Here is a 12500-nt window from a genome sequence, read left to right on the forward strand (position 1 = left end):
CTTCTTTGTGCCGTTTCAGGGTGATGTTCCTCACCACTCATCGTTAGGGATCTAAATCTTCATCTCTGTACAGATTTCTGATCCAAATTCGAATCAGAGGGAAGTGAAATCATGTGAGTTATTATTATAAACATATGTCCAGATTTGACCTATTGGTGGTGCTGAAGGGCTTGAGTGTGAAGGTAGCTGAGTCCGTCCATGATCACTGCACCATCATGAGCAGCGGTGTTGATCTGCTCTAAAATCATGTGCTCTGCCTCCTAAAATCCTTTACCTATTTACAATTAACAATTAAATGAATGAATAAATAAATAAATATAGAAGACATTGTCCTGTCTATCACATAGAATACTCCAGTCCAGTGTTCCCAGTAACATGTTCTAATGATCTGGGAGTGTGTATGTGTGACTGTGGACAGAATTCTCAGGGGGAGTGTCTGTGTCATGGTGGGTGGTTGGGAATCGTGGGAATTGGGTTTATGACCTTTAATAACCTGACACTGTTGAGCGTTCTAGGGTTTGAATAAATAAAATTAAAGTGAAGCAGTTTACGATGCCAGTAAAGCGCTAATTGTGTGTTTAATAGCTAATCTAAAGCTCTCGCTGTTTATTACTGTTTAATTTTATTGTATTTTAGCGGCATTTACACAAACACACACACACACACACACACACACACACGCTCACTTCTGCGCCTCTTCTCCAGCCGTCTCTGCCTCTTCTCCTCCCTGAGGCGTGCCTCCTCCTCCTCCTGGTCCTGACGGCATTTGTGGAAGTTTTCCACCACGACGCCCACAAACATGTTCAGCACGAAGAAGCTGACGATCAGCAGGAAGGAAATGAAGTACAGCAGCATCCAGGGGTTATGGTTCCGTATGGGCTAGAGAGAGAGAGAGAGAGAGAGAGAGAGAGAGAGAGAGATTATGAAATACCGCACACTCTTACCCCTCCTGTCCACCAGGCTGTTCATGTTGAGTCTGGAAGCTCTCGTAGGTCTCTCTTGGGTTTCTCCTCATGTCCTCTCAGGGAGTTTGTCCTGGTTGCTGCAGCTCCTGGAGTGTAAATCCACCTCTACATCTATAAATCTGCATTCCTCTATTACATTCAGAGATATCTGATGCTACTATCCTACGTATTAAAGCAGATTTGATAAAGTCTTCAATCTTTAACAGTTTCACAGATTTGTTTTCCGTGTTTTGTGCACAGGCACTATAACCATCATCTCCTGATAAAATCCTAATAAAAATGAGGGCATGTGGTCTGCTAATGTCCGATTAATTACTGACAGGAAGTCGGAATTTTAAACGAGTGTTTGAACACACACAGTTTGAGTTCATTCTTTTGGTGGATTCGGGACATGTTCTTCATCAAGAGCAAGACGAGCAGCAACAACAACACAAACAACAGCAACACTTGTGTATCTCACTCTGGATAATGGTGTCTGACAAATGCCATAAAAAATACCCCAAACCACAAAAAAAGCCAAAACAGTAATAAAAAAAAAAACAACAGCCAAAAAAAAACACAAACAGCAACAACAACAAGAATAAGGGCAACAACATCAACAATAGAAATAATAACAGCAACAACAACAGAAACAACAGCAACAATAGAAATAATAACAGCAACAACAGAAACAATAGAAACAACAACCAGAAAAAAAGAACAAGAGGAACAGCAACAACCACAACAGGAAAAGCAATAAAAAGAACAACAACAATAATAGAAATAACAATAAAAAAACAGAGCAAATACAACAACCAGTAAAAAAGAACAAGATGAACAACAACCGCAACAACAACAACCACAACAACAACAATCACAACAACCACAATGACAACAACAACAACAACCACAACAACAACAAAAACAACCACCACCACAACAAGGACAACAACCACAATGACAACAAACAAAACAACAATAACAATAATAACAACCACAGCAACAACAACAACCGCAACAACAACAAAAACAACCACCACAACAACAAGAACAACTAAAACAACAATAACAACAACCACAGCAACAACAACCACAACAACAAAAACAACCACCACAACAACAACCACAACAACAACAAAAGGAAAAGCAATAACAAGAACAAAAGCCACAGCAGCAACAAGAACAGCAACACAGATGAAGAACAGGGCAGCAGCAGGAACACACTCATGTTTATTCCTCTGACGGTTCCCATTTAAACCTCGAGCCGGATCACGGACACATTTTTCCCGTCAGCAGATTCCCCGGAGCGCCGTTTCCTCTCAGCGTTTCTCACATTATTAATTTGTGCATTTTGGCTCAGTGTTTGTCTCATGAGTGTAATGGGAGCATCGCCTTTAATCATGCATTCGTTTATTACTCTGAAAGAGGGAGGGAACGAGGGAGGATGAGGGGATAGATATGATCAGAGACGGAGTGACACTATTCCAAAGAATAGGTGCAACTTTCATAATGAATGTGCAATAAATTAACCGCCTCAAGCAACGAGAAACAACCAAACTGTCAGGATGAAGGAAGAGGGAGAGAGAGGGGGAAAGGGAGAGGGAGAGGGAGAGGGGGAGGGGGGCAGGGAGTGACAGAGAGACAAACACACCTATTTTTTGATACTGTGTTCCCCTATAGAGGTTTATATTTTGTGTGTGTGTGTGTGTGTGTGAGAAAGTGTGTGTGTGTGTGTGTGTGAGAAAGTGTGTGTGTGTGTCTGTGTGTGTGTGTGAGTGTGTGTGTGTGATTTAGCATTTGTTATCAGGTGTTTTAGTGAAAGAGATTGAGACACGAGAGAGAACAAAGGGAAAAACAGGACACATTGTCAGTGGTATTAGGACACACACACACACACACACACACACCTGTTGGTCCACAGCCACTGCGTCTAATCCATCATACATGATGTTGACCCAGCCGTCTTTGGATGACAGGACAAACAATGACATCAAGGCCTGTGTGAAAAAAAACAAAAAACAGAAAACAAAACCAAAATGCTGAATAAACATCAGTCTCTGCAGCTGAAGCTGAAATGATGAACTGATACAGATGCAATAGTAAATATATTTGCTAGGTGAACTGGTACATCAGAATTTGTAGGTGTTATAGAGTCCTGGATTCTTATTGGTTGGAAGCTGTCGTTGTCTATAACGGCACTGTTACTATGGTATTGTTTCTATAGCAACACAAGGACTTGATAAGAAAAGTGTAAAATCTCGACAGATCGCTGTGGTGTAAATAAAAGGGGAATAAAACAGGTGCTGTTACAGGAAAACAATCACCAGCAGGGTGGTGACAGTAATTCTGCTCCATGGTTGTTGATTAGTTTCCTGTCAGAGTGTATGATACCTGGCCCAAGTTGTCAAAGTTGTATTTCCTGCGAACCCAGCGGTAATTGGACTGCAGACACTCGGACCTGTTGGTGATGTTTCTGGTGTCGAAGCCTTCACAGTGATAAAACTTTCCCTTAAAGAGCTGAGAAGGAAAACAGACCAGGGTCACACCTTAGAGTAACATTAAGAAGAGAAAAAAAAGAAATGAAGAAAATATAAAGAATGTGTGTGTTTGTTTTATTGTTTTTGCAAAGACAAGCACAGGTTTTTAACCCGTCAACTGAGGACTTTTCGGAGAGGTGAGGACCCTTTTGGAGAAGTGAGGACCCATTGGAGGAATTGAGGACTTTTTGGAGAAGTGAGGAACCTTTTGGAGAAATGAGGACCCATTGGAGGAATTGAGGACTTTTTGGAGAAGTGAGGACCCACTAGGGGAAGTGAGAAATTTTTTGGAAAAGTGAGGACCCTTTGGGGGAAGTGAGGACCTTTTGGGGGAAGTGAGGACTTTTTGGAGAACTTAGGACCCCTTGCGGGATGTGAGGACTTTTTGGAGAAGTGAGGACCCTTTGGGGGAAGTGAGGAGTTTTTGGAGAAGTGAGGACCATTTGGGGGAAGTGAAGACTTTTTGGAGAAGTGAGGAACCTTTCGGAGAAGTGAGGAGCGTCTGTGGGAAGTGAGGACTTTTTGGAGAACTTAGGACCCTTTGGGGTATTTGAGGACTTTTTGAAGAATTGAGCACCCTTTGGAGAAAGTGAGGACTTTTTGGAGATGTGAGGACCATTTGGGGGAACTGAGGACTTTTTGGAGAAGTGAGGACCATTTGGGGGAAGTGAGGAACCTTTTGGAGAAGTGAGGACCCTTTGGGGGAAGTGAGGACTTTTTGGAGAACTGAGGACTTTTTGAAGAAGCGAGGACACTTTAGAGGAAGTGAAGACTTTTGGGAGGAAGTGAGGACTTTTTCAGGAAAATCAGGATCATTTTGAGAAGTGAGGACATTTTGGAGAAATAAGGACTTTTTGGAGATTTGAGGAACATTTGGAGAAGTGAGGACTTTTGGTCTCTTGATTTGATCTGATGGTGGATAATGAAATGTGTGTGTGTGTGTGAGTATGTGTGTGTACGTGTGTGTGTGTTTTACCTGGACTCCCAGTATTCCAAACACGATGAAAAAAGCACAGCAGATCAGAACAATATTCCCAATCGGCCTCAGTGAAGTTATTAGCGTTTCAACCACTAGCTTTAACCCAGGAGCTCTACTTATCACCCTGAAAGACACACACACACACACACACACATCACTGCTGTCAATTACAGTAAGTACAGTTTCAGGTCCACAGAGACTTTACTTAAGTAAAAAGAGCCTGAGACAGGAACACAGTACCACCTTTGTTAATCAGACCTGATAGCAGAGCTCATTTATGCTGCAGTGCGGCTGACGATAGAAGCCGATTGGTCAGAAGGTTTGAATTTATTCTAGTCTTGGTCAATTGCCTCTCACCATGCAGCTTTCCCCAGTCAGACAGCAGCTACCAACCTGAGAGGATGGAGGCTGGAGGATGGCGGTGTGAAACCAACCACATCTTGCTTCATCACAGTGCAGCAGTAACACACTCTTCAGCAGATACGAGCACATAAATTGCTAATATCACTGAGATTGGCAGGTGAGAGAGAATGCCCCTCCCACCCAGAGTATGAACAATGTTGTTCTCTTTGACTGACAGCCACATATGTTTAGTGTGCTTTATTTACCTCGTAAAATGAGAGAAACTCCAGGTGTTCACACTCACCTGAGCGGCCTGAGCGTTCGGAGAAGACGCAGAACCCGCAAGATTCCCAAAATGCGGTTTCCTCCTGATGAGGCCAGAGACACCAGGATGTCCACAATAGACACAAACACCAGCAGCCCATCCAGAACATTCCAGCTGCTCTGCAGATACGAGCCTGGACCCACATACAGCCCCATGGCCACCACCTAGAGCAGCAACAGCTGGTATAATCAGTTTAGTTCTTTCACCATTATCATGATTTTTTAAAAAAGTATTTAAATACTATATGTTTCATTTACCTTGACGGTCATCTCAGCTACAAAGATCACAGTAAAGATGTAGTTAGAAACACTGAGAAATACGCGTTCCTGTAGGTAAAAAGGAAAAAAGCGAAGAATTCAGTGATGTGTATTGAATTCTGAATTCTGATTGGTCAGAAGGTCTTGATTAATTTTCCAGCAGCTCTGACACCAGTTCAGCTACAAAGCTCAGGTTTTGTCATTTATTCATGTGTAAGTTTTAACATTATCATTTCTACTGTCCCACATATACTGTAATACCAGTACGAGGAGACTTGTATTTTATTTCACATTAATGGAAGGAGTCTCCAGTGTCGGAAACAAGGTATATGTGACAGCACATCCTGTCAGTGAGGAATCTATGAGGAGCTGCGACGCTTTCTGCAGTGAAATGAAACTTGAAACAAGAATGATAAACTGCTTAGAAAAGCACAGCCTTCTTCTCCCCATGTGGCTTTGGAATGAATATGTTCTTCTTGTCGTTTAGTTGATGAGAAGATAAGAGTGGAAAATCCCAACACAATACTGCGACTCGGCTTTGACAGACTGCTAAGGAACTCTTCTAATGCTGTCCATGAAAAAAAATAATACTTTGGTACTTTATCTGGCTTAAATTTAGGCACCTGAATGAAATCTGTGTTTTCATTTCATGAGCTATCTACTGATCTGTTCTTGCTGTTAGCTAATCCTCCATAAATTAGCTGAATTTCGGTCCTCAGCCACACAACTCCTCATTCACAACTCCATTCACTTTAAACTCTTGGTGACTCTGTTGATTAGACGTAAATCTGATGTTTGACGGATATTTTTTTCTGTAGTTTTGCTCAATTTTCTATGTTGTTCTCGATTTCCTCATTAATTCCATTGTGTTATAATAGCCTAGTGGTCAAAAATAGGAACTGCAACATCTGGTGCTAATAGATTCGCAGTTAAGAGTTGGAATCATCTAAAAACATCATAAACTGCTCAAGATAAAATGACCCACGCTGGACGCCTGCATGTTGAACTATCTATTACAGAGTTATCTCTCAGGTCATCCTGAACACCAGAATCTACCCTCAACAACTCAGTGATTTCCATCTCATCCTGCCAGAATAAATCACTATTTCTTTCTAAATAGAATTGTCTGTCTCACCATGCTGTGTGGCTGGATGTCCGGTCTCTCCAGCGCAATGGTGATGCAGTTGAGGAAGATGAAGACCAGCACGATGTGATCAAACATCCTGTGAGTGATGACCTTCTGACAGCGTACACGGAACCTGAGATGGAGACATGACGGTTCACGAGTAAAACGATGATGTGATCTCTACCTGGATAGCTGGAGCTGTATTTGTGTTTAAACCCAGTGGGGGTGTGTCCTAAACATCTCCAGATGGAAAAACATCATATCTCTCTTCTCAACATCCTCCATCAACTTCACTCGAGTTCATAACTGGGCTCAGAGATGTGTTTGGAATTAAGTGAGGACTTTTCTGGAGAAGTGAGGACCATTTAGGGGAAGTAATGACTTTTTTGGAGAAGTAAGGAACTATTTAGGGGAAGTGAGGACTTTTTGGAGAAGTGAGGACCACTTAGGGGAAGTGAGGACTTTTTGGAGAAGTGAGGACCACTTAGGGGAAGTGAGGACTTTTTGGAGAAGTGAGGACCACTTAGGGGAAGTAATGACTTTTTTTGGAGAAGTGAGGACCATTAGGGGAAGTAATGACTTCTTTTGTGGAGAAGTGAGGACCACTTAGGGGAAGTAATGACTTTTTTTGGAGAAGTGAGGACCATTTAGGGGAAGTGAGGACTTTTTGGAGAAGTGAAGACCACTTAGGGGAAGTAAGGACTTTTTGGAGAAGTGAAGACCACTTAGGGGAAGTAAGGACTTTTTTTGGAGAAGTGAGGACCATTTAGGGGAAGTAATGACTTTTTTGGAGAAGTGAGGACCATTAGGGGAAGTGAGGACTTTTTGGAGAAGTGAGGACTTTTTGGAGAAGTGAGGACCACTTAGGGGAAGTGAGGACTTTTTTTGGAGAAGTGAGGACCATTTAGGGGAATTGAGGACTTTTTTTTGGAGAAGTGAGGACCATTAGGGGAAGTGAGGACTTTTTTTTGGAGAAGTGAGGACTTTTTGGAGAAATTAGGGTCTTTTGTAGAAGTGATGACTATTTGGGAAAAGTGAGGACTTTTTGGAGAAGTGAGGACTTTTTTGGAGAAGTGAAAACCTTTTTCAGGGGAAATGAGGGCCATTTTGAGGATCTTTTGGGGAGAGTGAGAACCTTTGTGATTAGTGAGGACCTTTTGGAGAAGTCAGAATGTTTTGGAGACATCCTTAATTTACATCATTCCAGTTCATAACTGGGCTCAGAGATGTGTTTTGGATTAACCGAAAATATAAACAAATCCAGTCAGTTATTAAGCATGAATAAATAAATGCTGTACGTTAATTTTAATGAACCCAAGTCCTTTGTTTTTCCTCTGAGCTTCATAAGAAAGATCATTTAAAACAGCATTAAAGCAAAAACCGCTCGCTTGTGCATTTTTTCTGCATCCCAGTGGTGTTGATGCCCTGTGATCCTCTAACAAGATAAAAATAAATAATCCTCCTGTCTGCATTAGTATCTGTTTAGAACTAATGATCTGTTCATTCTAAATAATGTATTCATATTTGTGTTCATCCCTAGTGTTTTTTTTCCTGTGCACTTGTTTCTACTCACTTATTCTGAGATGAGAAGACATACAGTGACCAGTCCTCGTGATCCCGGCACCACTGAGGCTTGTACGGCTCCAGCATCCTTTTCAGAATCACACACCAGCTCTACACACATGAAGAAAGAATTACAAAAATAAGAGAAATGAGGAGTATTAACCCTCCGAGGTCTACGCCTACTTTTGCCCTTTGGATACCTAAGTTTAACATTCAATAAAAAAAAAACCTATTTCAGATATGTATGTGGTGTTTTAGAACTTATTTTTCAGCAGAGTTCGGGTCTTAAGCGTATCGAATAAAGAAGTTAAATCAATAAAAAAGTAAAAAATCCTGCTTTTTTGTTTGTTTTTACAAAACTTCTGTTTTAAAAAATACATCAAATAAATAAGGAAAGTTGTTTGTAATTCTGAATCCTAAACACCGGATGTGAATTTGCTGTGGGCTTTTTGCAAAGTAAGTCTTAAAGTCTCAACAGCAAACTACTGAGCAACACGTAGGATGTAAGACATCGCAGATCTCAGCGTGTGAAAACAGAGTACAGCGAGAGATACAACGAGCAGAGAGATAATTACAAAGTGAGACAGATGGAAAGAGACAGAGTTATGGCCTCACACTAGATCTACAAAAACACACACAGGGTCTGTTGTCATGCGGCATAAATTACAGATGTATTTCTGGCTGGAAATCTGCCGCTGCAGGGGTGTTCATGACTCCATTCCTCCTCTGAAAGTTTTCCGTTCAAACCATGCGAAATAAACACAATGGATGGAGTAATTCTGGTGGGTGTGGCCTGTCTGTGAGAAACGACAGAAAAAAAGGATGAAATGAAGAAGAAAAGTGAGTATAAACCTCCTCGGTGTCCTCATCCTGCTCAGTAGGTGCATGTGACGTTTCTCGTTGCGTGGTGTACGGAGAGGAAGGAAACGATCCGTCCAATCTTCCGTTGCATTCTCCGTAGAGGTGTGGTATGGGCGGGACTTGTAAGAGTTCTGGCAAATCGAATGACTCGAGATGTGAAACTCGGCTCAAGCTGCCTGTCCTGCTGGACTTCTCCTCCTCCGATCGGTCATCTTCGAAACTGTCCCGGTCTTCACCCGATAGTAGCGACTCGTGCTCTGCTGATTGGCAACGCCTCTTCAAACTAGGGGCGTGTCCGAGGCTGTTCCAGCTGGATCGGCGGCTCCCCCATAGACTGGACTGGTCAAAAAAAAAAAGAAAGAAAGGAAATCAAATATTCATAGTGGTAAATGAATATGAACATGGATGTCATGTCCGTGTGTGTCTCACCATAGACCTCTGGTCATAGGAGGCGTTGGAGCTGCGCAGTGATTGGTTGTCCACGTGAGACACTTCGGTTCTGGGCGTGGCTGTAGTGTAGGCGTGGTACGGTGGCATAGTGGCTCTGGGTTCCAAGTGGCCGTTAGAAATGGGCAGGAGAGTCTGCAGTTTCACCTCTGAACCTTGGAGGGAGGGGCGGGGGCGAGGGGTATGTCATAATAACATACATAACATACATTCTTTGTGCAAACTTTAACAACCTCCGTACCTGAGCTCAAGAACTCTCTTAACCGGTCTTCATCATCAAAGTCAGATGAGAACCCATCATCATCACTTTCTGATCTGCTAGCATCACCCTGATAGAGAGAGAGAGAGAGAGAGGGGGGGGGAGGGGGAGTGAGAGACACTTCAAAATAAAATAAATCTGAAGAGTAATTAGTGGGATATAAAAGCATCAGCATTAACCTTCCTATCGGACATGGTGTCCATTTTGCTGAGGCGGATATGAATCTGTTCAGACTGAAGGCTCCGTACACCAGTGTGGAATTATTTCATTAGCAGGATGTAAATCATCGCATGGCTTTACATTACACTAATGGAACACTACTGTACGTATCACTGAATAAAAAAAAACTTTGTGATGTCTGCCAAAAAAGAGGAACAGAGCTGAGTGAGGAGCTGTATCACTGCCACTTCTTTCGTGTGTGTGTGTGTTTGTGTGTGTATTGTGTTTAACAGAAGAAAGGAAGACAAAAGACATAAGCACACTTGGTATGGAACACTGCAGCTGTGTCATCACTCAAACACACACACACACACACACACACACACTCCGACACGCACAAACACACAAACTGGCATGGATACAGATGCGGAAGCCAGAGGGGAACGTGTGTCCCTCTCTCCTCTTATAAAGGAATAATGAAGTTGGAGTAAGAAGGAGGACAAGTGTGTTCATTTCCTGCATCACCTTTACTGTCCTCTCGCCTCGACTAATCCCCCTTTCTCTTCTCGTCTTGTTTCTATCCATCCAATCTCTCTCTCCTGTCCTATTATCTTCCACTTCTCCTTTCCTTCCTCCCTTTTTATTTTTTCACCCTCATTTCCATATCTCTTCATCTTCTTGTCTCTTCATTTTCTCTCTGCATTTCTTACTTCCTTGCATCTCTCTCTTTCTCTCTTTCTGTCTTTATCTCTCTCTCTGTCTCTCTCTCTCTCTCTGCATTCCTTACTTTCTCTCTTTTAATTTGCACCATCTCTCTCTCTCTCTGTCTGCCTTTATCTTTCTTTCTCTCTCTCTCTCTCTCTCTCTCTCTCATTCCTTTCCTTTCACTCGTTACTCATTACTGCATCATTATAGCACTTGATCCAGAATTGTGTTTGTATTATATCGTTTCTGATCCTTTACTAAATCAAGGTCATGAACCTGTAATGTGTGTGTTGTGTTGTGTTAACAGCAGTGGTGTGACCTTTGACCTCCTACCTCAGCCTGAAAGCCTTCCACCAAAATGGCCACCAGCAGGTTGAAGAGGACGTAATTGCCGAAGGTCATGAGAGCAACGAAGTAAAGCGCCGCCCACGGAGAGGTGGAGGCCATGCCGTTATACAGCACCACATTCCAGTCCTCCTGCGTTAATATCTGAAAATAACACCAACAAGTGAGGACTGTGTGTGTGTGTGTGTGTTATATGTAGTGTGAGAGAGTGAAAGTAAGAGAGACAGACAGTGAGACAGACATGTAGAGTGAGACAAAGAGACAAACTGGGAGAGTGAGACAGAGAGACAGACAGGGAGAGTGAGACAGACAAGAAGACAGACAGGGAGAGTGAGAGCTAGAGACAGAAAGAGAAACAGACAGGGAGAGACAGAGAGAGACAGACAGGAAGAGTGAGACAGAGAGACAGACAGGGAGTGTGAGACAGAGAGACAGACAGGGAGAGTGAGACAGAGACAGACAGACAGGGAGAGTGAGACAGAGAGACAGACAGGGAGAGTGAGACAGACAGACAGAAAGAGAGGCAGACAGGGAGATTGAGACAGAGAGACAGACAAGGAGAGTGAGACAGAGAGACAGAAAGAGAGGCAGACAGGGAGATTGAGACAGAGAGATAGACAGTGAGAGTGAGACAGACAGGGAGAGTGAGACAGAGAGACAGACAGACAGAGTATGTGCTATGGAGGAGGAAGTGCTCTGTAATCACTGCTCTCTCTGTCTCTCTCTCTCTCTCCCTCACATCTCACACTTCACTAATTACTCTGTCAGTCCACAAATGACATTTCTTTACTCATCCCTCACTTCCTCTTTTATTTAATCTCTTCTTTATTTTCCCGCTAATGAAGCACAGTAGATAGCGTCTCTCGCTCCTCTCAGGCTGTTTAATAAGACTGAGGGAGAGGAAGCTCTGACATTTAAAAGCCTGCTACAGGGTTGGATTTCGGACATGTTTGCACTGAGGGCAGCTTTGTCTTTTCTTTTCTTTTCTTTTCTGTCCTTGTCTCTGCTCCAGGTGACATGTCCTGCATCTGTATTTTGTTCTAGCGCTCCTGAGTTTTTTATTACTCACCTCTGCTTCCTGTTTTCCTCCTGCTCCAGTTCTGTTTCTCATTAATACTTCCTTTCCCTGATTGTTTTTTTTTTCAGATTTTGACCATTAAGCCAATCATGTCCAAGTATAATAATAATAATAATAATAATAATAATAACAACAACAACAACAACAATAATAATAATAATAATATTTCTTCTTATTATTATTATTATTATATTTATTTATTTATTTATTTATTTTTATAACTTTTTTATAATACTAAGAAATATAGCTGCAAGGAGCGATCTGCGGGGTCCAAGCACTTTCAGTAACTAGTTCTCACCATGTTACACCGTTATACCGTAGCCTTTCTTCAACATTCCTGACAATACTGAAATATTGTTCCGCTCTGCGTGATGACCAGATTCCGAACAAAATAAAAGAAATAAACAAAAATACAGCCTATTTTTTCCCTCAGTAAACATCTCACCGTACAACATCAAGATTCATGCTGAGATATGAAACGATGGATAAATAGCATCTCCCTGTCTCTCTCTCTCTCTCACACACACACACACACACACACACACACACACACACACACAGACACACACACAA

General features: G+C 42.2%; 1 protein-coding gene across 3 annotated transcripts in view; it reads right to left on the bottom strand.

Annotated features, from left to right (window-relative positions):
- cacna1hb (calcium channel, voltage-dependent, T type, alpha 1H subunit b) overlaps positions 1 to 12500 on the bottom strand; it is a 68718-nt gene that overhangs the window by 20276 nt on the left and 35942 nt on the right. For all 3 annotated transcript variants that reach the window (XR_009203664.1, XM_058380382.1, XM_058380381.1), the window contains exons 12-23: positions 10838 to 10993; positions 9623 to 9710; positions 9364 to 9536; positions 8926 to 9273; positions 8084 to 8184; positions 6520 to 6643; positions 5385 to 5453; positions 5107 to 5291; positions 4458 to 4584; positions 3336 to 3461; positions 2852 to 2941; positions 687 to 879 (exon numbers count right to left, since the gene is read on the bottom strand). Coding sequence is in view for 2 of the 3 variants with exons in the window: in XM_058380382.1 (XP_058236365.1) it covers positions 687 to 879; positions 2852 to 2941; positions 3336 to 3461; positions 4458 to 4584; positions 5107 to 5291; positions 5385 to 5453; positions 6520 to 6643; positions 8084 to 8184; positions 8926 to 9273; positions 9364 to 9536; positions 9623 to 9710; positions 10838 to 10993 (1780 nt within the window). In the remaining variant the exon portion in view is untranslated. The remainder of the gene's footprint in view (positions 1 to 686; positions 880 to 2851; positions 2942 to 3335; positions 3462 to 4457; positions 4585 to 5106; positions 5292 to 5384; positions 5454 to 6519; positions 6644 to 8083; positions 8185 to 8925; positions 9274 to 9363; positions 9537 to 9622; positions 9711 to 10837; positions 10994 to 12500) is intronic.

The sequence above is a fragment of the Hemibagrus wyckioides genome, linkage group LG26, assembly GCF_019097595.1.
Source record: "Hemibagrus wyckioides isolate EC202008001 linkage group LG26, SWU_Hwy_1.0, whole genome shotgun sequence".
Lineage (NCBI taxonomy): Eukaryota > Metazoa > Chordata > Actinopteri > Siluriformes > Bagridae > Hemibagrus > Hemibagrus wyckioides.